This window comes from Ursus arctos, unplaced genomic scaffold (genome assembly GCF_023065955.2).
Source record: "Ursus arctos isolate Adak ecotype North America unplaced genomic scaffold, UrsArc2.0 scaffold_24, whole genome shotgun sequence".
Classification (NCBI taxonomy): Eukaryota; Metazoa; Chordata; class Mammalia; order Carnivora; family Ursidae; genus Ursus; species Ursus arctos.
Genome location: NW_026622919.1, coordinates 30,871,596 through 30,896,008, shown reverse-complemented (window position 1 = coordinate 30,896,008; position 24,413 = coordinate 30,871,596). Strand labels below are relative to the sequence as shown.

Here is a 24,413-nt window from a genome sequence, read left to right as displayed (position 1 = left end):
TCCCAGGACAGCCAAGCCAAGCTGAGCCGCTTGGTGAAGGAGGGCCACCCACCTTTGGGAAGAGGCAGCCTTGGCCAGGCACGCCCTCCCCTCTGGGAATTCCCGGGAGTCAAGTAACTTAGAGCAGGATGGAGAGGTGAGCAGTGGGCTGGAGGGGGGGGGGGGCTGGGGCTCTGGTGGTGTGCGGCATCGAGAAGGTGCTTGTGGGGCTGGCAAGGCATGCAGTGCCCCCCCCCCCCCACAAGGAGAGACCCACTTTAGGCCTGGCAGAAGTCCACCTTTCAAGCCAAGGACCAGCCCGTCTTTTGCCAGCACCTTCTTCTGCAGAGCCCCAGGCAGCTGGTGGGAGAGTACAAAGCGGCCTGGAAAATCCATAAACTGCATAATCAGCCCCTGCATCTTGGCCGCTTGACTCTGTTTATTGCTTCCTGTCCCCGAAAGCCCTTTACAAACAGAGCGGCTTTGAGGGGGGTGAGCTGGACCTGGTGGGTGGCCTGCCTCTGCCAGCCGGCCCCAAACTAGCCCATTCTCTTGTACTCCTTGCTGCCACCGCCCCCCCTCCCCGCGGAGCTCAGGGAGGGTGGGAGCTCAGGGTTGCCTGAGGGTGTGAGAGGACCGCTGCCCCCCAAGGAGGGCAAACCCCCAGAGCTGTTTACTTTGTAATTGACAAAGGACAAGGATCCTATTTCTACCGTTTCCTTGAGGGCCTGGAGGTGAAGCTCTGATGAGGTGCAGGAGGGGAGCAGGTGAAAGCCTTACCCTCTGATTGACCCCTGCAAGGTGGGGAGGGGAGCAGGGGCCCATGCCCGGGGACCTAGGGACAGCCTGCTCAAAACCTGGTTTATTCTTGTATTACTTTTTAAAAAACAGGTCTTTCCCTGTTGACTGACTTTTCTCCCTTCCCTCCCACCACCGCCTGGGGAAGGGGGAGGGGCAAGAGGGAACTCTTTCAGGAAGAGCTGCCGCCCTGCAAAGTTGTGCTAGACAGGGCCAGGGTGCCTGTGAGGGCTGTTTGCTGTCCTTCCCTTGCATCAGGGGGACGGCAGGGGCTACGCGGCACCTGCGTGGTTGGAGGAGGGATGCCGAGCTCTGGGATGGGAGGAGGGGCAGGTAGGCAGTCTTCCCAGCCCTGGGGCTGCCCCTCCCAGCCAGATGTGGCCAAGTGGTCCCTCTCTCGGACCTGGGTCTCTGCCACCCCACCGCCCTCTGCCCAGGGTGGTTGGAAGCCTGAGTTCCCACCCTGCCTCTGCTGCCTTGCTACTCCTTCCTTTACCTGGCTTGCCCAGATGACTGACCACAAAGCCCTGATCTGAAAAGCAGGGGGATGGCTCAGCCTGTGTCCCGCCTCTGTGCGGACCCACTGTGGGTGAGAGGCCTTTTCCGCAGGGGGCTTGTCTAAGCAGACTTCCACGTGGGACCTGTGTGTGTCTGAGCCTGTGTTTTCGGTTGTGCAATTCTGAGCCGGCCGCACCCTCCCAGCTCCTTCCTGAAAGTGAAATGTTACCGTCCTTGCTCAAGAACAAAAGCCCCAAGTTCAGCCCTGCACGGTAATGATTTTCGAGTGTGGCCACTTCCTCCTGTGGGGCCTGCCGCTGAGTGTCGAGGACAGCCCAGACCCCGACGGGGAGGTCCTGCTGGGGGTGGGAGAGGGAGCCTGGCGTGGGCCCCTCCGGGCCTGGGGGGCTGTGGCAGAGGAGGCTTGGGGCGGGACTGGCTCAGCTCTGAGCTGGGGTGTGCCCACTTCTGTTCTACTTCCCTGCTCCGGGGCTGCCTCCATGCAGGGCTTCTGCCCCTGCTCCCTGATACCTGGGAGGGGGGGGGTCCATTGCCAGGCTGACCCCATGGCCCAGCCCTTCTGGAGCCTCAGTTTCTCCCTTTGCCCATGCATTGATCAGAGGCCCATCAATATAAGTGTAGGGCCAGTGCGGTAAGTGGTTGGGAGTGTGGGCTTTGGGGAAGGATCCCAACTCGCCACTTCGTGGCTGTGAGACCGCAGGCAAGTTAATTCCTCTGTGCCTGCCTCAGTCTCTCCATCTACCCCGTGGGATTGTTGCGAGGATTCCGTGTAGGTGCAGTGCCTCACACAGTGCCAGCGTGGGTCCCTGCCGCAGGCGACGTGCCCAGCCTGGAGCCTGGCTGAATGGACAGGGCTTGTGGACAGCGCGCCCCCAGCGCTGTAAACTGTGAAGTGCAGTGCACACGTAGAGCACCATCAGTTGGGCCAGCCGGCGTGCTCCGAGCGAGACAGCGACCTGTTTCGGGATCCGTAAACGAGGACGATCCGCAGACCGTGGCTGGAACTCCCGGCTGTGTCCCACTGTCGAAGCCGGGTTTCCATTCTTGCCTTTCCTGCTCGTCCTCCCCCGTGGTTGGTCTGTCGGGAGCACACGTAGCTTCACCACCTGTAAAGGCAGCGGGAATCTGACTTTACCCTGTGGATCCCCACAGCTCCACTGTTAAGTATACGTGAGCTCGAAGGACGAATCGAGCCTATGTTTACCACTAGCAAGCAATGCTTGAGCACTTGCTAGATATACACTGTGTTACCGGGTGATCAGCAAGGAACCCGGGGACTCCGGAATGTCTAGCTTCCCATGCTGTTGCCTCACAGCCCTTACGTCTGGATAACCTTGCGACCCAATTGTAGGCTGGGGCTGTTTTGGCCATGCCTTCTGTCCGACCCAGCCCTTCATGCCCATTCTGTGATGGGAGGAAGGGTGTGCAGGGTCCACACATCCCAGGCGGGGTGCTTCCCGTTGAGAGGCGGAGCGGGTGCGAGTTTGGGCTTGTGGGGTGATTTGGCAGAGCCTTTGTTTGCTGACTGTTGACTAAGCCCAGGTGTGCGGACCCAGTGTTTATAGAATCCTGGTCGTCTCAGGCTGGAATGAAGCAAGGAGATGCTCGGGGGAGGGGAAGTGTCATGGATAATCCAAAAGTCATTTGTTTGGGGCCCAGAGCCAGAGAAAAGGTATTTTTGCAGATCTCCCTAAATCAGTCAGACTGGAACTCTCTTTAATGTGTGCCTACAGTGGATAGGCCCTGAAATTCAGTTCATACACCTGGGAACCATCTGGGGACTCAGGGCAGACACAGAGGGTCTGGAGATCATTTTAGTCCTCCTTGCCTATTTTTCAGATGGGAAGCTGGAGGCCCGGAAAGTAAAATGACTTGCCTAAGGTCACCCGGCTGGCTAGTGATGGCGCTAAAACTAGAATCAGCGTGCGGTCGGGGTCCTCACGCTTTACTGGGCATCAGGATGACCTGGAGAGCTTGTTAAAAAGCAGATTCCCAGGGCACCCCCGCCCGAGATTCCGATGTAATAGCAGGTGGAGAATATGTGTTTTTAGCAAACACCTCAGGGGAGTCTGATGAAGTCTCACCACCCTCTGCGATGGCGGCTTTAACGCAGAGTGTTTGCTTCTGAGACTGACAGAAAAGCACATTAACATTTCCCAAGAGCAGGCCGGTAGCAGGAGGGGAAACAGGCAGAGATGCAAACAGCTCGGGAGACGAGAGCATGGGGGCTGAACCCAGGCTTTAAAACCCTCGCGAGGAACTAGTGTGTCGGGAGACTTGACAGGCACGCTGGTCTCTGCCATGTGAGGCCACGGGGGTTGGATGTGGCACAGCCCCGGACAACCTCTAGGTCACACATGACTCAGTAAAATGGCTCTGGTCCTGGTAGAAGGCTGGGATGGACAGTGCTAGATGCCCGTGAGGACTAACCAACACCAGGCCCGGGCAGCATGACCCAGCACTCGGTAAATGGCAGGTTCTCTGATTATGTGTAACTTCTGGGGGAGAGGGGCCGAGGGGCTTGGTGTCCTTATAGAACGGACTTCTGCTGAGGATCTCATATGAGGAAAGGGGTGGAAAGAGCTTCTGGTTCTGTAGCTAAGAAAGGGTACCAGTCCTTCCAGCCCCGGGGGGACTGGGATACGGCCACCTCCTTTTGCAGACGTCATGGTTTGTCCCTGGTGCAGCGGTGCCTCTCTCTGGCCCTGAGCCACCCCCCCCCCCCACCATGTCCTTGCATCCCCGGGAGGTTTCCGTGAGTGGATGTCAGAGGTGAGACTCATTAGGGGCTGTTTCTATTTTCTAGAGGTGGAGACTGAGACCCCTGGAGGCAAAGAAGGCTGGTTATGGGAGCCCCAAGAGTTCCCACCCCCTTCCTCTGACTATCAGATTTGAAGGCCAGGGCTGGCAGCCCCGCTGGCCCGAGGCCCTTCCCTGCGCTCCGTTCCAGGCGCTGATCCTGCGAGCAACTGGGAAGGCGGTGCCTCTGGTTCTGGCCAGCGTTGCTGCGGGTCAGGTCAACCTGAACTCACCTTTGCTGGCTCAGACACTGTAGAAGCCGTTCTGGGCACCGATGGGGAAGAGAGAAAGGGCTGGGGGCCTCCCGTGGCCCTGCCATCGGCCTAGTGAAGGGAGTGGCCCTCGTGGTGGGCTGGTAGTGCGGTTAGTGTGTGTGGAGGAGAGTGTGGCTATAATTTTAAAAACACAGCTTCAGAGTTAGGGGAAGAGAGGACTGGACTGAGGACCTGGGGCGGAGGGCAGTGTTCAGGCGAACCTGATGAGGGCTGTTTGTGTCCCGCAGCCTTGCGAGCGAGTGGGTTTGAGTGAGCTGGTGCGTGTCGCACACTCAGGACACGCGCTGCTTTGGAGTTGCTAGTGTGTGCACCACACGGAGAGGGAGCACTGGCCCAGGACTCTGGGTTCAAATCCCAGCTGGGATCAAATCGCAGGCCAGGGAGCTCTGTGACCTTTGGCAACGAGCACCATCTGGAAGTGAGAACACAGGATTTCTTCCTGCCGTCCTAATCTGGCCTCTTTAGAGGGCATGGGTGGGCACGGAGCTGTGTGGGGTGAGGCGGCGTGGACAAGGGAGGGCCTCAGGCTGGGAGGGGATGCCTGGCGGCTGGTTTCTGGGCGCCCGAGGCTGTGGAAGGGGAGCTCTGCTGCTGCACGCGCTGAGAAGGGGCCAAGGCGAGGAGGGGGTGGCAGCCTGTAGTTGGGGGAAATAGCTCTAAAGAATCCCATCTGCTCTCCGGGCTGGCCCTTTTTGCTGGGGTGGAATTTCTGATGGTGTCTTGGCTGCCAGAGGGGGAGGGCCAAGGCCCTCCCTGCCACAGCTGCTGCCTGTTCTTTTGAAGCTCAGGGCCAACCACCCCCTCCCCAAGGCTCTGCTCCCCAGCCCTGGGCCTGCATTCCTCAGCTGCCAGAGCCGGCACTTCTGAGAAGGCCACTCAGCCTGCGTGCCTGCGTTTGTTCACCCCTGGTGGTGGCAGGGAGCCCCTCCCCAAGAGGGCAGGCCCCCAGGAGGAGTGGGAGGCCTGGGCGACCCAGGCCCCAGTATATTCCAGTCCCTTCTCCCCAAGCATGCATAGCAGAGTATGGCCAGGAATGGGGCTGTTGGCCCAGCTCCCTGATCCACTCAGGGGGCCCCAGAGCCCCCCAACCTGAGGCCCTCAACCTGATGGGAGGCCTTTGTGCTGCACACTGTCCCCCTTCGGGGCTGGATTCAAGATCGTAACCCCAGGCCTGACTCCTGGGCCAGGCTGTAGACTCAGCCCCTGAGAAGTGTGTGGCCTTAGGGCCTTACTAACAGCTGCCCCAGGCTGAGAGCGGCTATGTGGTGCCCGTGGCATGAATCCCCCTGGAGGGGCACCTGTCCTCCCAGGAACAGGTATCCCATTCTACAGATGAGGACACTCACTGAGAGAAGCCCCACTCACCCAGGCGGTGGTGAGCAGAGGGTAAGCTGAGGTTGGCCCAGAGCTAAAGCTCCCCTTGTAACCTCCGTGCTCTGCTGCCTCTTCCCCCAGACTCCACACCGTTCACAACCAACATGTGGTTTCCCCTCCGCAAGGAGCTTCCTGGCCAGACCCGGCCCTGCCCTGCCCCGGAGGACCCCCCAAGCTGTGGTCTGACCTCTGGAACAGCTGTGGCATCCTCCACGGCCCTTCATTCTCCCCTGCAAGGCCACCAGGAGGTGGGCGGGCCCCTGAGCAGGAGGGAGCACTGGGGGAGGAGGGGTGCCTCGCTCCCACTGAGGCAGGACTGGCGAAGGCCTGCTGGACTAGTAGAGACAGGAAGGATGGAGCCCAGCCTTGAGGACTACAGAAATTCTAAAGTCCTGGAGGCTCTGTGGTTTGCTTTTTTCTTCCGACTTTTTTCTGCCATCATTCAGTTTTTGCTTTGTTTTGTTTTAATTAGAGAGACGGTATAAGGTGGAGATTAAGAAGAGCATGGACTCTGGGGCCAGACCGTTTGGATTCAAATTTTGGCTCCATCACTGACTGTGTGACCCCACGTAAGTTATTTAAACTCTCTGGGCCTTATTTTCCTTATCTGTGAAATGGGTATTATAATTGCTTTACTTTGAGGCTTGGATGAGATAATGCATGCCGAGTGCTTAGAAAGTACGCGGCACGCGGTTAGCGCTCATAGACATTGCTATAATGATTATTAAAAAGTGGTTCGTGTCTGTGGTCGATAATATACCTACACAAAAAGGTTAACAAATCACTGGCGTTGCTGTCATTTTGCTATTCTTTATAGGATATTTGCTTATTTTATTTTTAAATTAATGAATGACCATGAATCAAAATTTAAAAGATATATAAGATTTACAGTGAAAAGTTTCCCTGATCTGTCTCTTAGGACCTAATTCCACCCAGCAGAAACCTATAGGATCAGTGTCTTATGAACGTCCTCTCCATACATATTGACACGCACATACCATAATGTCCTATAGCACCGTGACTGTGACTGTACTTGCTGTGTTCTGCCTTGCGTTGCTCCCCTTAGCGATAGGGCAGAGAGACATAGAGAGACGCCTCGTTTCTGTTTACTCTTGTATGGTATTCCAGGATACATATTATATGAATTCCATAGAAGTGGGATTCATGGATCGGTGGGTGGGTGCACAGTGTGGGTTAGTGTGGGGGGAAGGGGGCAGGAGTCGGACTTCTGCTCCTAGGACCCTGCCCTGCTCACCCCGAGCACCCCTCCCGAATCCTGGTTCCTCGGCCTGGATTCCCTGGGCATGCTCAGATACTAAATTGTGTGGCATCCTTGACTGACCACCCGTCCCAGGAGCCCAGAGACATCTGGGACTGTCCAGACTTGAGAGCTCAGCTCCAGACCATGCAGGCCCTGCCTGTGGAGGGACCTGGAGCCCAACTGCCCGAAGGAGAGGCCCAGGGAGGATGCTGGCCCCTCTTCCCCAAGGAGCTGGACCCGGGCCAGCATGAGCTCATGCCTGGAGCCAGCCCAGCTTTACTGGCCTGCACCTGAGCTGCCAGTGACTCCCTTCTCTTGAGTTTGGGCCACTGACTTGGTCCCAGGGACACATACACTGCCACCAGCCCAGAGGGGCTCCTCAGGACCACGGCCCCTGGGTAGGGCATTGGTGGCCAGCACCCCTTCTGTCCACTGACATTTGATCTCCTCGCAGGCTCCTGGATTGAGTGTCTTGGCTAAGCTGCTAGAATTTGTTGATGGAGAGAGGGATTGTTGTGGAAATAGTTTTTAAGCAGCTCAGGTCGAAGTGGGAAACAGTTGGTCGTCCAGGCAACTAACAACCTTGGTGGGGCGGGGACAAGGTTTCTGTAAGGAAAAGGCCACGGGCCTTCCTCCAGGATGAGGCTCTGCCTGCAAACTTCTCCTTCCTCTTCCCTTGCTCCCCCAGCACGGGCCCCAGGCACCCCCAGCCTCCCCCAGGGCCGCTGTGCCCCGCTGAGGACTCAGTTCAACACGCGGTTACCTGAGTTCTCGCCGCGTGCCTGGCTCTGCGCTCAGCTCTAGGAATACAGAGGGGAGGTGGAGCTGAATGGATTTACAGGGTCGATTCTGGAGTCAGACCTCCCGGGCTCAAATGTGTGACCCGAACAAGTCACTGGACTCTTCTGTGCTTCGTTTTTCTATCCATAAAGTCGAAATCGCAGTGACAGTATGCACCTTGCAGGGCTGCAAAGAGGGGATGAAAATGTTAGCATGCAGAAGGCACTTGCAATAGGGTTGGCTCGGAAAGAAGCAAGAGATAGTAGGTTATCACTACTATTACCATTATCCTACCGAGATGAGCCAAACCAATGACACGTCACTCATGTTTGAGGACCTTCCTCTTGGACCTTTTCAACTGGAATGCACAAGTGGCTTCTTGATGGTGCCTTTTATAGCAGCCAAGCCCTGTCCGGGAGCCTCAGGAGCAGAGATGATCGAGGACGGTGTCCTTGGGACTGAGGCTGCTGGGCCAGTCCTTCCCTAGGGGAGGGACCTTATTAACTTCCACTGAAACCTCTTACCGTAGGCCCTACCGCAGGGCTCTTTTGGCTACACACCTGGCCATGGAAGTTGAGGCAAGAGAGAGAAGAATTAGGAAAGCAAATGTCTTTCTTTTCCTTTTTTTTCTTCTACAGATTTTTAAAAGATTTTTTTCTGGGAAGGGGGACTTTTGTTCGGCCCCAGACTTACATGGGACTAAATGATGGGGTGTGGCCCAGAGAGGTAAGTGGGCAACCCAAGGTCACACAGCAGGGCACGGCAGAGCTGAATGTGTCTTCCTCTCTTCCGCCTGTTCCTCTCAGTCCAGCCAGGCCTCCTTTCTCCTCGGGCTGTGCCCATCGTGCCCCCAGAGGTGGGCACAGGTGTGCCTGGCCCGCAGCCCGGTCCCCTCAGAACGAGGCTGGCTTTGTCGCCGTCACCCCAGCAGCTGTGGCCGGTTGAGTTTTCCGTTAAGCCTTTTCCACGCCTTGGGCAGGAGCAGGAGGCTCGGCATTTAAAGGTCACCCGGCTTTTGAAGCTGCAGCGACATTAATAGCTTGGGAAGAAAACAAGCCTGTGCCGGGGCAGGAGGACAAGGCGCCTCTGTCAGGGCTGCCCCGCCCTCCCCCCAGCAGGGCGCGCACACGCATCCACACACTTCCACGCTCGTGCACCCGCACCCGCTCGCAGACCCCGAGAGCCTCTTTCCGTGTCTTGGGCCTCCACCTTCCCTTCTCCCCCCTTGGCGGCCTCTCCAGCTCAGCAGCCCAGATGCGCAGCCGGCCTCCCTGCGCCCTGCCCCCATGACAACTGAGGTGACAATTGGACAAGGATGCAGCTGCCCTTCGCCCGGCAGCCTCTCCATTAGCGCTGCCGTTACCCACTTGAGGTTTCCCCAGGACTTAACCATGGTTACACAAGCGTCCCAGGGGTCATATGACCTCATTCCGGCCCCGCTGGCTTTTGCAGCCCGGATTCCTGATGAGACACCGTAAGCCGGGGCCTCGTCTCCTCGTTCGGGAACGAAAGGGCTGGCAAGCGGCGTGCATCTTGCTTGCCAGTCGTGCTCACTTGGTAAAGGCTGTGCGGGCTCCACGGGACAATAGTAATACCTGGATGGATTCATGAGGTCTGCCAAGCACGGGGCTAGAAATTGGTGGCGTGCGTGAGCCTTGTGTTTCCCACTTGGAGAATAAATTCTTTTGAAACTCTTCCAGTCTTGGGTCCTGAGACCCTTGGGCTGGGTGGGTTCCTCTCTTTTTCAGTCCGAGGTGGGGGTGGGGCAGATTCTTGGGTTCTAGGAGAGAAGCTGCTCTGTTTGCCCTTTCCCTGGGAGCCGCTGGGGCTGAGCCCTGGGACACCACCTAGTGGCCTGGGATGGCGGTGCCACTGGGCTGGGCCCAGATCTGAGGCGAGAAGGGACAGCGAGTCCCCTCTGCAGGGCGGGATCACAGCAATGACAGATGGATCACAAGATCTGGTGTGTCCCTTGTCCCTGGGGATTTTCAGAGGAGGAAGCCAGAGGTGTGCAGAGACAGAGCTGGCCTCGGGCAGTCCCTCCTCCTTCTAGAAGAGAGAGGATGGGGGAAAGCAAAGTGCTGGCAATTGGGACCTCTGGCCTCCTAACCCCACATCTCTTCTTGAGGCCTCCTGTTCTCCCCTACCTTTCAGGGTTGGGTCCTCTCAGGGCACAGTGGAATGTTAAGTCAGATCTTGGACGCGTTCGACTTTCTGTCCCCTGGAGCTGACACTGGCTTGGCAAGGGACAATCCTGCTGTCAGCCTTGGGTGCCTTGTAAGGGAGGAAGCCCTCAGGCCCGGCTGCAGGAAGCTCCTGGGACCTTAACCAGGGCACTGACTCGGCCTCAGTTATTTGATCTGTGAAGTGGGTTAATAACGCATGCCCCTATAGAAATGATAGGTTTTTCATGAAGACTCAATGAGACCGTAGAGGTTCAGAAAGGGCTTTGGAAACTACGAAGTCCTGCTACTGCCTGTCTTGCTATGAGCCAGAGGAGCAAGGGAAGGGAAGATGACCTATACTTCATGGCGCTCTTGCCTCTTCCTTTCCCTTCTTTATCCACCTAACAAATCACCGTTGTCAGCGGCAGGCACTGTGCAGGCACTGTACCCAGCACAGTGAATAAAGCACAGGCCTGGCTCTCGTGGAGCTTACCTCCGAGTGGCGGAGATGGTCAACGGCAAGGAAACATGATCTCTCAGGTGGTCTGTTCCACAAGAAGAACAAAGCAGGCCAAACGGTGAGGGAACGGGGCAGATAGAGGTGGTGCTTGATAAGGCTGTGCTTGAGTAGGGACCCGAAGGAAAGGAGCAGGGGAGCATCGGGGCCCGGGGATGGGAGCGCGCATGGCTTGCAGGTGGGTGAGCAAGGACCCAGGACGCCCAGAGAGAGTGAGGGGAGGGGACCGAGTGAGGTTTGACGGCAAAGGCAGGTGGCCCAGGCAGGACCCCACACGGTGTGGGCCCTGGCAGACCAAAGTAAGGCTCTAGGTTGTGTTCTGAGGACATGAGGAGCCATGGGGGGGAGGGAGGGGTTGGAGCAGAGGAATGGGGCAATGGGGGGCTGGTAGCAGGGGAGGTGGTGAGCTGCGGCCGGGTTCTGGGATGGTTTTGAAGATAGGAAAGATGGGATTTGCTGCCACTGGGTGTGGGGTGTAAGAGAATTCGGGCACTCAAGGAGACGCCCAAGCTTTGGGCCCAAGTCACGTGGAGCTGCCATTCACAGAGATGAGGAAGATGGGAGGGGCAGGGTGGGGGAAGGACCACGAAGTCCGAGGGCCGTTACGTTGGAGCTGCTATTGGACATCCAAGCGGGGGCGGCAGGTCAGCTATGCAAGTGTAGAGTTGAAGGGCGTGTTCCCAGGAGGCATCAAGGCAAGAGAAATTTGGGAGCCTGTATTCAGCATGTAGATGGTATTTAAAGCCACGGGACTGGGTAAGATTGTTCAGGCTGTGAGTGTAGCCAAGGGCCAAGGCCTGTGCCCGAGGCCACGCCAACCTGTCCCGTGGCGCTTACTAGCTCCAGGCCCCCGTGTAAGTTCCATCACAACATCCCTTCAGGTGGTATTACACCTGTTCTTACAAATGAGGAAGCTGAGGCTAAGAGGTGTGAAGTGGTTTCTCCAAGTCACACAGCCTTACTGGGCTCCGTCAGAGTGGGAGCCCAGGACCCTGGCTCCGGGCCTCTCACATCTCCTGGTCCTGCAGGAGACTGGCTGGGCTGACCTTGGGCAAGGTCAGGAGAACAGCACTCACTCGGGCAGCTGGCCCACCTCCCTGGGCCAGGCCAGGAGTGACTCAGGCCTTGGCTGTCTCCTCACCCTTGGAGTGAGGATTGGCAAGCTGCTGTCCCCCTCCTCCCAGGCCCGGATTCCTTCACAGGGAAGTGGAAGGCCTGGCTCCCTGGGACCGGGGGGAGGACAGGTGTGGGATTTCTGCTTCCCAGTCCCCAGGTCACTCACAGCCCAGAGTTTGGGAGAGCTGTGGAGTTGGCCTCCAAGACCAAGACATCTAACAGGCTCAACGGGTTTCATGCACTTCCTTTTTCAGAAGTGGGTCAGGGGTTATCTCCCTCTGTTGCCCTGCCAGCACCCGGCAGCTGGGGTTCAGAGAGGTGGAGCAGTTTCCCCAAGGTCACGGAGCCGGCTCTGGGGCCCGGCCAGTAGACACCCCTCCCCCAGTGCTGTCTAGGTCACATCTCCTCTGCTGGAATGTCAGCCAGGCCATGCCCAGTCAGTCTTCTGAGCCTGGGCCACCCGTGGCTGCATTTCTGAGGCTCCTTGGCTCCAAGCCCTCCAAGCCTGACTGGGCACTTTTGGCTCTTAGGAGGTGGGTTCCTGGTTCTGGCCTGTCTACGTACTGGCTGTGTGACTTTGTGCAGGTTACGTGACTTCTCTGAGCTGGTTTCCGCAGCTATGAGATGGAGATAATAATGGGTCTCCGGGGTTGCAATAAAGATTAAACGTGAAAGCGCCGGCACAAGCTCGTACACCGAAGTCACCCGCCTTAATTCTCCCACGTGTTTTAAATTGCTTTTCCTTTGATCCACGCTGCTTGCACAAGGCAGGACGACACTGACCCCCAGCACGGCCCTTCCCCCTGCTCCCAGCCGTGCTAGCCCCCCTCGGCCCTGGCCTCACGCTCTGCCCTTGAGCTTAGCGAGGGATGGTCCTCACGGGGTAGGGGTGGGGGGCCTGCATCCCCCACCTGGTGCTAATTATGGGCAGCTCGGCTTTTGGGTCTGTGGTTCTTGCAGAGTCCTGTGGAGATGGTATTTCTGAACAACCAGTCCTGTTTCCCCGCACTTCCCATAGCGTTTCTGAGTCACCTTCTCAGCCACAGGACCACCTGTGGTGGGAACGTGTAGGTTTTGCCACCACTGGCCATGTGTCTTTGAGCCGTTCTGATAAGTCCTGGGTGGCAGCGTCTTCGTCGGACGTGCGGAGCGGGCTGCGGGGCTGGCCCAGGGTCGTCAGCCGTGCCCCATCGTGGCGCACGCAGGAAAGGCTGTTTCTCCAGGCTTCGCACCTGGGGTGAATGGAAGAGGAGGTGGCTTGACCGGTGGTGTCTCCAGCTGCCCCGGCCAGCCAGCCTCCCCTGGGGCTTCGAGGATCAGTCCTTCTTCTAAGGCCTGAAGGACTCGCCCACCCTCTCCACGCTGGGGAAGAGCTTGGCCCATGTCCCGACTGCTGCTGGCTCTTCGCCAGCCCTCTGGGGCCGTGGCAACACCCGTCAGGCAGCTCGCCGTGTTCCAGGCACTGCACGGGGGATGATCTTGCTCCGTTCCCATCCAAGTCCCGTAAGTATAGGTGAGGGCACTGGGCACAGAGAGGAGAGGACCCTCCGAGGTGCCATGGCTGGGGAGTGGCAGAGCAGGGACGGCAGCCTGGCTCTGAACCCCTGCACTTCCTGTAGACGGTAGGCGTGTGGGGACGACCTTCCTGACACTCGCAGCCCGAGGGGCCAAGCCAGGGGGCTGCTAATGGGGGAAATGTGGACCCCATCATCTTCCTTCTTCCGCCACCAGGGGTGGCTCGGGTCCTGGCTTCTGTCTCCAAGGGTCTGCCCTCGGCAAAGTGAGAGCCCAGTCCCTCTCTCCCTTAATAAATGATTTGCAGGCCAGTGAGAAGGTGGCTTTACTCCAGAGAGGGTGTTAACATAAGGCACTGACCCGTAGGTGTGATGACATCAGCATAGCAGATGGCAGCCCTGGGCACTGGCTTCTGGGGCCTTGCGCCCCCAAGGTCTCCGTTAGAGGCCTCAGCGCAGGTTTCCAGAGCCCAGGACAAAGGCGGAGGCTCCAGGGTAGAGTTCCGGCAGAGTCAGAGCAGCATGCTCTGACCTTCCAATGCGGCAGGGGTGGCGGAGAGGTGGCATGGGGGTTGGGGTGTCTAGAGCTGGCTGTGGGACGCCTTGTCATACTTGGCTCCCTTCCTGTGCTCATTTTCATCACAGTTCTTGGACTGACCATTTGCGGTCACCCCTCTGTGTCTCCTTGTAAAATGGCTTTGGCCTCCCTGGGCTGTGAGTTGCTCATTTGGGAAGACAAGGGGCTGGAAGAAGTTGGGTAATACATCATGCCTCACCCAGTCAACAGAATACTACTCAGGCATTAAAAATGGCGAAGTAGATCTGTATGTTCTGACATGAGAAGATGGCTACGAAAAATTATTAAGTGGAAAAACAAGTTGCATAGAATTTAAGGTTTGATCACATTTCTGGAAAATAAATTCATACATACGGTAGTGGACGCCTAGAGAAAGTATCTAGATGTAGATACAGCAGAGTGATAATAGGTGTCTTCCAGAAGCTGGGAGGGATTGTGGTTCTGTGACATCAGTGTCCAGAGGCAGCCTGGGGACCAAATGCTTCTAGTTTTCCATTCTTTTTTCTTTTTTAATATTCTATCTATTTATTTATTTGAGCAAGAGAGAGAGAGAGAACACGTACAGGGAGGGGCACTCTCCTGCCGAGCCGAGGAGATGCACCAGCTTGGCAAGGAGTCTGCTTCTCCCCGCCGAGAGCCTGGCAGGGCTTGTTCACAGGACCCTGAGATTATGAGCTGAGCCAAAGCCAGACACTTGCTTAACCGACTGAGCCACCCAGGCGCCCCTAGTTTTCCATTCTTCAATACAACCCACCTCTCTGGAACTAGGCAGACGCCCACCCAACAAGCCCCAGAACGGGAGCCCTGGACAATTTCCACATCCGTCTAAGGACTCAGAGGTGTGAAAGAGGTTAGAATCTCAGCATGGGGGCCCTGGGGAACAAGATGCAGTCTCATTGGACCTGGGCAGGGACTGACTGAAAGGGACAGAGGGCATCCATGATAGCGCTGGATCTTCATGCCCTGGGGGCCCTGAGAGCCCATCTACAGCACCTTCCACACTCCTCTGCTCTTGTCCTTCTTACACCATCAGCTGTTTGACGGTTGAGATCACGGCAAGCGAGGGTTCATGTTGATTTGCTCCCACGAATGTTTCTATGTCCGCTGTTAAGATGATGACCCCAAGTCCTAGAAAAGGGAAAACAGCTTTGCACCTCTTTTGTCAGACTTAAGAAATATCCTTTGATGGGCTGTTCCCTTAAAGCTGCCACTTTTCTACAATTAACAAAATTACTGTAAATCTTGGGATAAGCATGAGAAAGTCAGAATTTGAGGCTTTTAGATATAGTCAACTCTCAGTTGACTGCACTAACAAAAACATGACCTTGGCAGTGATTTACATGCTTGGTTGCGAGTGGGCGGGACAGTTTTCAGTCGCAGGTTTAATAGCACTCTCCATAAACTGGAGGCCATGATATTGTGATCATCAAGTTGGGACCGTGATGTGGGAAACAGAGGCTGAGTGGGCTGGAGACCAGAAGGCAGGATGGCGCCTGTACAGAGCCCCTCCTGCCTCAGGTCCTCAGGGCTCCTTGCCAGTAGTAGTAGTGGTTGAGACCAGTGACCATAGTCCCCGGTTCAAATCCTAATTCCTCCACTTCCTCAGCATCTATGCCTCAGTTTTCCTACCTGCGAAATGGGGATACTAGCACCCACCTCATAGTGGTGTCAGGAGTCAGCCCACCCAGAACACTTAGGCTGGTGCCCGGCCCAGAGTCGGCCCTTGCTAACAGGTAGCAGTCCTGTGCTAGTACAGAACCCTGGCTGTTGACTATGGCAGCTGGAGAGAAAGCACCAATGCGCGGGGGCAGACAGGCCAAGGCCCCTGGCATCCCGCCTCTGACTCTGCCTCCCTCTCTTTCAGGTGGGACCGTGTGCCCCAGGATGCCCCGGGGGTGTGGATGACCGGCTGCCCAGGCCCGGATGCCGCCGCCCCGCGAGGGCCGCTTCCCGAGGGCCGCCGGTGGCCCTGCGCCCTAGCCTCCCGACCCGGGGACCTCGCGCGCCCCGCCCCCGCCTGGCCGCCCAGGGGAGCAGGAGCCGCGGGAGGGAGCCTCCCGAGCCCACCGAGCGAGCGGCCACGGCGCAGGGATCCGGGGGCAGGGGCTCGGCGCCGGCCGCAAACATTTTCCCCCAGCGGCTCGGCAAAATGACCAGCCTGTTCCGCCGGAGCAGCAGCGGCGGCGGCGGCGGGGGCGGCTCGGCGGGGGCGCGCGGGGCGGGGGCCGGGGCCGGGGCCGGGGCGGGCGCGGCCGCCTCGCAGGAGCTCAACAACAGCCGGCCGGCCCGCCAGGTGCGCCGCCTCGAGTTCAACCAGGCCATGGACGACTTCAAGACCATGTTCCCCAACATGGATTACGACATCATCGAGTGCGTGCTGCGGGCCAACAGCGGCGCCGTGGACGCCACCATCGACCAGCTGCTGCAGATGAACCTGGACGGCGGTGGCGGCAGTGTCGACGACGACAGCTCCGACTCGGAGGACAGCATCCCCCCGGAGGTAGGCGCGCGGCCGTGGTCATTCCCCGGGAGGCCCGACGCTGTTGGAACCTCTTAGAGGACTTGGGTTGTTAGCCCGGCCTGAGTTCTAACTGGCGAGTAGCCCCTTTCTCGCAGGAACGCCGGATCCAAGCCGGTCGGTGGCCTTTTATGGGCAGAAATCATGCAGTCATTCAACAAACATGGCACGCCTACTCGGTAGTGTGCCAGGCACCGTACTAGACCCCACTCAGGGGTCATCAGAATTGAAGAGCTTGTTAAAAATGCAGACACTCAGGCCCTACTCCACCATACTGAAGTCCAGTTCCAGATGGGGCCCTCTAGCCTGTATTTTCCTAGAAACGCTCCTTTTGCACCTCTGGGTGTCCACTTTGGCCAAGTCAGACCGAGTTTCTGCCGGCACAGAGCTCACAAGACTCGGGCATTGGTAGCCGGGAGCGGTAAGTGCTTATGGCGGGAGAAGCAGGAGCAGGAGAGGAGGGGTGGCTTCCCAAAGGAAGGGATAGCCAGGCGGAAGCCCAAAGAGAGTGGGGAGTGAGCGGCAGGGGGTGCCTGCGGAGGGAACGGTTCGTGCAAAGGCTCAGAGGCGAAACAGAGCATGAGTCACTCGGGAGCTGGCAGCAGGACCTCTGGAGCCAGCGGAGACCGGGAACTTGAGAAGGCCAGACCGCGGAGGAAGAGCAGGGCTGTATCCTTAGAGCATAGGGAGCCACCCAAGAGGAGTGACCTCAGACGTACCAGTTAAATTCCTCCGACCATGGTGTGATAGAGGCGACAGCAGGCAGTGCCCGAGCAGTTCCCTCCTTTCTCAGCGAGGTCGCCGGGGGAGAAGGACCACCCTGCTGCCTCAGGGCCCACCTAGCCCCCCCCCAGAGTCCTGTACATGTGGGACGCCCCCCCCACCCCCCGCCCCCGTCTCTGCAGAGCCTGCTGTGCTGGGTGCAGAAGGGGCACACAGGGTCTTCCTGCGGCCAGGTCACTGCCTGCAGGGGCATCTGGGGCATGTGGCCGTGCAAGACGGAAGGACCCAGCAGATGGCATTTAACTCTGCTCTTCACTGAGTCCCAGCCTGTGCCAGGCACCCTCCTACAGGCTGTCCTTACAGTCCTCATACACTTCGTGAGGTGGCATTATTATTATTACCCTCGTTGACAGAGAAAACCTAGACCCAGATATGGCCTCAGATTCCTGGTCAACACAGCCCTGCAGGCATCGACTCTCTGTCAGCCAGAGTCCTGCAGGGCCAGGCCACTGGCCCTTCTTCCCTGAGTTGGTGCTTCCGGGGCTTTCTCCCTCCAGGTGGAGGAGAAGCTCTGTGGGCAATGACATCTGCCTCATCCCCGCGTCACCTATAGCACCCAGGACAATCCTGGCATATAACAGGCACCCAAGGAACGCTCGTTGAGTGAATAAATGTTGTTCCTGTCTTTGCACAGGTTTCTTTAGTCTCCTTCCTTGGGAGACCACTCCTTTGAACTGCCTGGATTAGCCAGTGGAAGGAGTCTCAGAAAACCCAGATCCTCTTTGTGGAAAGGAGGGGTGAGTGTGTGTGTGTGTGTGTGTGTGTGTGTGTGTGTGTGTTTGCAAATACAGCCTTTAAGTGTGAGCCGAAGGAAAGTATTCTGCATACTCTGACCCTTTCCGCGGTCTCATTGATTCTGCAGTCTGGCAGGTAGGGTGAAACAATCTTTCCTCCTTTGTCCACGGCGCCCATGGGCCTAGGAATCTGCACGGGTCTTCACCATCCGCTGGATAGGCCTGCACTGTGCGTGCTTCTGTTTTTCTAAGACTCTTGCTTTCCAAATTGAGCCCCTTCTCAGCACCCCTCCTTGGCTGTTTCCCCAAGCCCCCACCTTCGGAGCTCTGCCTGGCCCATCGGCAGGCGGTTCCTGAGCCGGCGGAAAGTGCTTCAGAAAATTGATGAGTAGCAGCTGGCCTGACACTAAGTGCTGACTGGGGGCTGATGGATGGTGGGCTGGCCCGAGGGGTGTCCTTACCAGAGAAAAATATCTCCTGTCAGATCAATGGCCCGGGCCCTAGCCCCCTGAGCACCTGGCAGGCATCCGTCACCCACACTGAGCGAAGCCAAGGGGCCACAGAGCCGAAAACTTCAGTACCTTTAGAGCCAGAAAGAACCATCTCATTGTGGCTGGTAGGGTTGTGGGGAGAGGCCGAGGGAGGCCAGGAGCATGGCTGGGGTTACTCTCCCTGGAGACTCGGGATCAGCCTTTCTGGAGCGTGCCTGGCCCGCTGCCTGCCTCCTTGGCGGTTCCTCATTCCAGGAGCCTCTGATGAACGTCTGGTTCCTGCAGCCCCGGGGGGCGGCTCTGCTGCGCGGGGAGGGGGCCTCCTGGTGCAGCCAGAGGCCTGATCTCCCTGAGTCTGGAGGCGGCCTAGGAAACCCCAGGCAGCTTCCTTCGGGGAAACCACTCTCCCCTCCTCCCCCATCTCCCTCCCTCACGCCAGCCTCAGTGGGGCTGGCCAGCCAGCCACTGCAGAAGTTGGCCTCAAGGCCCCAGTCCGGAACCCCGTCCCTCAGAGCAGCAGGGTCTGAGGGGCAGGGAGAGCAGGCTCGGGGCAGAAACAACACTGTTCTCTGGGTGCACTGGGTAGCTGCCGAGCCACTGTCCTGTGTCAGGCCCCCCAGCTTCCCCAGTGACCTGGACTGGAGCTTGCAGTGTTCTCGCGTGTGCTCTCCCTCCCCCCCTTTTTTCTTCTTGTGGAAATTTGGGCTAAGCAGAGCAGTGGCCCACAAAGCAGCTACATTCTTCTTTTTCTGCAAAAGCATCTGTTTAAATACTTTCCGCCTGAAAGGAGAGAACGTTAGTGCATTCCAGGGCGGGAGGCCGCCTTGGGTCAGGCTGGCTGCGTATGCGCAAAGTGTGGCAGTGTCTGTGAGAGCATGTACGCACTTGTGTGTGTGCCCGCCCACCTGCCAGGGTGTCCCCACGAGACCCTGGGTGCCCGGGCAGGGGTGGGCTCGGGGCGGACAGGTGCCAGTGCGGCCCGGCCCCGCCCAGGCTTGCAGAAGTAGTTTAGCATGACTTCTGCAAACTCACTCGGGCAGTGAGTTAAAAGGAAGGGCCTGGGGACTCTGGGGCCCACTGACAGCCTGTGAGCCCTTTCTGTGTTCTTCGGTCTTTCCGAACAGAAGTGGGGAGCAGGGGACAGGGAGCAGGAAGCTAAGGTGTAGGCCAGCTGGGGGGTGTCTGCCCTGGGATCTCCTGGTTGATGGTCGCCTCCTGCCTCCTGCCCGGGACTCCTCTGTGGATCTCTGGGGAAGGATCCCCATCAGTCTGCGGAGCAGCAGCTCTGAGCCTTGCCCAGCCCTTGGCTTTTCCCTGTCCCTCTCTCTGGCTTCTGGATGAAGAGACTCGTCCAGCAGGGAGAGGCATCCTGAGTACTCTTCTTGCCACTGTCTGCCCGAAGAGTCCAAGCAGGCGTGTGGGCGTTGTGCTTGAGGGATGGATCCTTGCTGTGGAGACCATGTCCAAGTTGAAGACTCAGTTCTAAAAGGAGCATATGGCTTTGCCATGTCACTTAGCCAGGGCCTCACTTCCCTTATCAGTAAAATGGGAGTAACAATCCTTGTCCTACCTTGCCAAGTTGTTTGAGGTCCAGGTGAGATAATTGACATGGAGGTACTTTGAAAGAGTATGAGTGATGTTGAAGTTATTTATCAGAAGGAACCCATGTCCCGAAAAGTACACGAACCACACGTGTGCGGCTCAATGAAGTTGCTCCAGCACCCGGGTTAAGGAACACCCACAGAGCCTGGAATCCCCCTGGTGTCCCTCCCCGCCTGCGGCACCCCCAAGAGGTCCTACTGCTCCGACTTGCAGCCCCGTGATTGGTTTGGTCTGTTGTTAAACCTTGCTTGGATGGATAATGCTGCTCTGAACATTCTTCTGGGGACGTGTGCTTTCATGCCCATTGAGTATGTTGGAATTGTAGGGTCAGAGGCAGCCATGCGTTCAGCTTTATAGAAAACCAAGCGGTTTGGCAAAGTGGTGGCCACATCCCTTTACACTCCCACAGCGACGCAGAGTTCCTTACTACGCATCCTTGCACGCCCTGGATTTTGTCTAATGGTATTTATATTCAGAGGAGGATTGTTAATATGTCTTTTTTTAAATTTATTGTTTCTGATCTAGATCTTGGAAAGGACTTTGGAGCCTGACAGCTCTGATGAGGAACCCCCGCCTGTATACTCCCCGCCAGCCTATCACATGCACATGTTCGACAGGCCTTACCCTCTGGCTCCCCCCACGCCACCTCCCCGGTGAGAACCCGTCTCCTCTCGGAGCGCAGGGCAGTGGGGAAAGGGATCAGGGGCTGGGGTTGAGGACAAACGCCCTGGGAAACTTGGCTGGACCCCTCAGGCCATTATTGCCACCAAGAACAGGCTTCTACTACAGCAAGAGACATTTTAGCTAGATACCAAGGAGAACTTCCACACTGGAAGGATCGCAAGAGCAAACATTCACTGAATTCCTACGCTAGGCTAGGTGAGACGCTGAGCACGATATGGGGCACAGAGTTACATAAGGCTTGGCGCTGCCTTCTGGGCTCTCACAGTCGAGACCCATGCAAGTGGGAGAAGCAAACGTAGGGAATGTGTACTGATATTTCCCCCACTGAGCCCATGGCACACATTACTAATTGACCACCGGGCTCTTTCCTGCTCGGTGGACAGAGCTTTAGAACCTCTTCCGCACAGCACCTCCCAGACCCTCAGCAGTAATTGGCCGAGTGGATATCTATTTGCCATCCCTGGTCTAGGGATGTGGTGCGGATTTTTAGACAGTGGGAGCAAGTGAGTCTTTTTCTGGGATAGTTTGATAAGTGGAGGCAGAGGAGTGGACTGCTGGGTCCCGGGAGACTTCTTCCAGGTGAGGGGCTCTGTAATCTGGAAGTTTAACAGGAATCCGGGTGCCGGCTGGGTCCCACGGTCTCTGAGGAGCTTGTTTTTCTGTGCTTCATGCTTGTAGTGGGACTGCTGGAGCGGGGGTGCCTCTTTGTCCTCGAGCTGCCGTTCCTTAGACTGGCTCAGCGCTGGGGGGCTGAGGAGCTGGGGGGAAATGATGGGAGAGGGGACTAGTCCCAGGGGATTGTTCCTTCTGGGGATCTTGGGCGCCCCAGGCCGTGGTAGTGGAGACCCCTGCTCTGCAGGTAGGGCAATGATAGCAGCCACAGGCTACCAAGGGCAGGAACGGTGAGACTCTTGATGCGTTCTAGTCCTCGAACGACTTATAAGGGCACTGTAGCGCCCCCATTTCGCAGACGAGGAAACTAAGCTTAAGAGAGGTTTCATAACTTTTCCGGGACCACAGAGCTGAGCTGTGAACTCAGGCCGTTCTGATTCCAAAACCAATGTCTTCACTGCTGTGTCTGTCGCCTCCCTAATGGGAAAATTCTCTGCAGTTACAACTCAGGACCTGACAGAGGCCTGGAAGGTCACAGGACAGAGGGAACAATGTTTTGTGTTGGGGACAGGAGCAGAGCTGGGGTCCTTCCTTTGTTGCGGGTGGTACCAGGAGGCTCCAGCGGGGTGGGAGGCAGGGAGTGAATGCGTGGGTTGATCTGGGGGGGGCTTTGGCAGGACTTGCAGCCTGGCGTGGGTCATGGAGCTCAGGGCTAAGTGATTTACCTTTGACCTATTATTAATTTTATTTATTTATTTATTTGTTTGTTTATTTATTTATTTATATTTGACAGAGAGAGACACAGCGAGAGAGGGAACATAAGCAGGGGGAGTGGGAGAGGGAGAAGCAGGCTTCCCGCTGAGCGGGGAGCCCGATGCAGGGCTCGATCCCAGGACCCTGGGATCATGACCTGAGCCGAAGGCAGACATTTAATGACTGAGACACCCAGGCACCCCTATTATTAATTTTTTAAAATAATCCGAGATGCTTTTGCAAAACGTCCAGTTTTTACCAGGCAAAGTGGTTCTGCCTATTTTTCAGAAGGGAAAACTGAGGCCGGAAGAGACAGAATCCCAGGATGAGCCCAGGCCCCACCCTCCCTCTTCCCCTCTGGCTGGGTGTGCAGCTGCTGTGAGGACAGGGACAGTGCAGCTCAGGGATGGAGGCCACCGTTGGGGGTACGGTGAGCTCAGCCCTAGATCAAGGCTTAAGAGGCCTGAGTTTCCAGGCCCTGACCTGGAAACGAAGGCTTCGCTGGGCCTGGGGAGGATACAGGGCAGAGAACATGAGTCAGGAGAAAAAAGAAAGTGCTCTCCTACCCCCTTCTTTCATCTGCCAGGCTTCTGGCTTTAGGTGCTTTGGCTGTGTGGCCTCTGGCTTGCTACTTAACCTCTCTGAGCTTGGCTCCCCTCCCCCTCCCCTGTGGAATGCGAATACTAATCCCCAGCTCAGCACTGTGGTGAGGATACTGTGCATGGAGCACTTAGCATAGTCCCAGGCAGGGATCAGTCCTGTCACCTGTGGTTGACTGCTTCTTCCCACCCCTGCTGCACAGCTGGCTTCTGAGCTCAAACATGGAATCTTGAGACCAGCGGTGAGGCTTCCCTCAGAGGCCAGTGTTCAGAAGAAGCAGGGCCAGCCTCCAACCTTGTGCCCCTTTGCCCCAGGATGACCCTGCTAGGCCAGGTCCACTCGTAGGCCATTTCCAGGGTCTCATTCAGTCTCTCTATCCAGAACATTCATTTTCAGCATTTATTGAGTCTCCTGCAGTACGCAGGTGCTGGGCCATTGTGTGTGATACTGAGATGAATATAGCACTGCCTTGACCCCCTGCGGAGATTAGAGGCTGGGGGAGGCCTAGAATTGGGGGCAAGAAAGTCTGCCTAGAGGAACTCATGTCCATGCTGTGTCCTGGTGAAGCAGGGGACAGGAGGGCATGCCAGGCAAGGGAAACAGCATGTGCAAAGGCCAGGAGGCAGGAGAGGGGGAACCATCCGGGAGCTTTGGGGAACTCCAGGAAATGGAATGACCATGAGGCTGGAGAGGCGAGCTGATCATGGGGGCCTTGTGGTTCCTCTGAGGAGGTTTGGCCTTATCCTGAAGCCAGCAGGCTTAAGCTGGAGAGTGACAGGATCAGGTTAATGTTTTAGAATCTCTGGCTCCTGGGGGGGGGGGGGATGGAGGAGGGGTAGCAGGAGGCCCCTCTGCTACCTCCAGTCACCTGAGGGAGTGCAGATGGGACAGGGTTTGGGAGCTTGCCCTGCTGAGCAACAGAGAGGCAGGGTGACCCCAGTCGTGAGCACCTGGAAAGTCAGCACCCCTGGGCCCAGGTTTTGCCTGCACGATCTGTGTGTCCCTGGACAGGGCCTGACTCCGGGCCTCAGTGTCCACGCTTTACCAAAAATCCTGCCTGGAACATTCGTGTCTGAAATCCTTCTGGTACCCTGTACCTTGGTTAAAACTGGGGGTCTGATGGGGCATGAAGTTTTAGTTTTGGGGTCCTGGGGCAGAGGCTCTGGGCCAGGAGAGCCTCCCAGCCTTCTCTCCCCTTCCCCTCCTCCAGCCTGCCCTTCCCTCCATCTCCGGAATGAAGGAGGTCTCTAAGACCCAGAGCTACCCCTCCGCACAGGCCACCTGCCGTTTTCCCGTTGAAATTACAGCCCTGGAAGTTTTTTATTTGCCTCTCAGCTCATTTCTGACATTCCTTTCCGACCACAATGGAGTTGCCTGGGCCGCCTGCGCTCAGGGCCCCCCTGGCTCTCGCAGCTGCAGCTGACCTCATCTCTGCCTTTGCCAGGGCCTGGGCCCGGGAGGGGCTGGGCCCGAACTTCCTTGGGACCATGGGCCCAGCAGCCCAGGAAACTGGGCTGAAGAGGGGTCTTCTGCTCCTTGTCCCCTTCCCCTCTTGGGCTCAGCCACAAATGGCTAGAGGGGTCACAGTGCAACTGGGGCTCTCCCTCCGCACTTCCTGGGTGGCTCCGGGTGTGGTTGAGTTGGAGTGGGTACCTGGGTCCTAGGGGAAGACCCTGGAGAGGAATTCTCTGTGCTGGGGCCAAGCACGGGTGGTCTGCAGGTCCCTAAGAGAGGGGGCATCCTCTCCCCTGCCTCAGGCCCTTGGGAGAAAGGAAGCCTCCGACAGCGACAGAAGGCGGCCGGTGATGCAGAGAGAGATCTGCCTGGACTCGGAGTCCCGGGTTGCGATGCAGGCTCTTCCGCAGCCTTCCCTCCCTCACCTGTGCCGCGAGAGGGTGGACGAGGCGGGCGGGTTCCCTTGGCTCCCACCGTGCACTTAGCAGCTTGTTATCCCCGTCTGCC

At 57.5% G+C, this 24,413-nt stretch overlaps 1 protein-coding gene and 1 long non-coding RNA gene across 8 annotated transcripts in view; one reads left to right on the top strand and one right to left on the bottom strand.

The window, feature by feature from the left end:
* CUEDC1 (CUE domain containing 1) overlaps positions 1–24,413 on the top strand; it is an 80,792-nt gene that overhangs the window by 43,752 nt on the left and 12,627 nt on the right. For 6 of the 7 annotated variants that reach the window (XM_057317936.1, XM_057317935.1, XM_057317941.1 and 3 more), the window contains 3 exons: positions 6,217–6,313; positions 15,539–16,174; positions 20,328–20,455. In XM_057317936.1, coding sequence (XP_057173919.1) covers positions 15,824–16,174; positions 20,328–20,455 — 479 coding nt within the window. In that variant the 5' untranslated portion in view covers positions 6,217–6,313; positions 15,539–15,823. Of the gene's footprint in view, positions 1–3,747; positions 3,773–6,216; positions 6,314–15,538; positions 16,175–20,327; positions 20,456–24,413 lie in introns of those variants that run through there. The other variant, XM_057317938.1, reaches the window with a different exon arrangement.
* LOC123002045 (uncharacterized) lies at positions 400–8,810 on the bottom strand. Its single transcript, XR_006411534.3, has 3 exons — positions 8,069–8,810; positions 7,769–7,971; positions 400–2,402 (listed from the first exon to the last, which is right to left on the bottom strand). It is a non-coding gene; the product is annotated as an uncharacterized LOC123002045 (long non-coding RNA).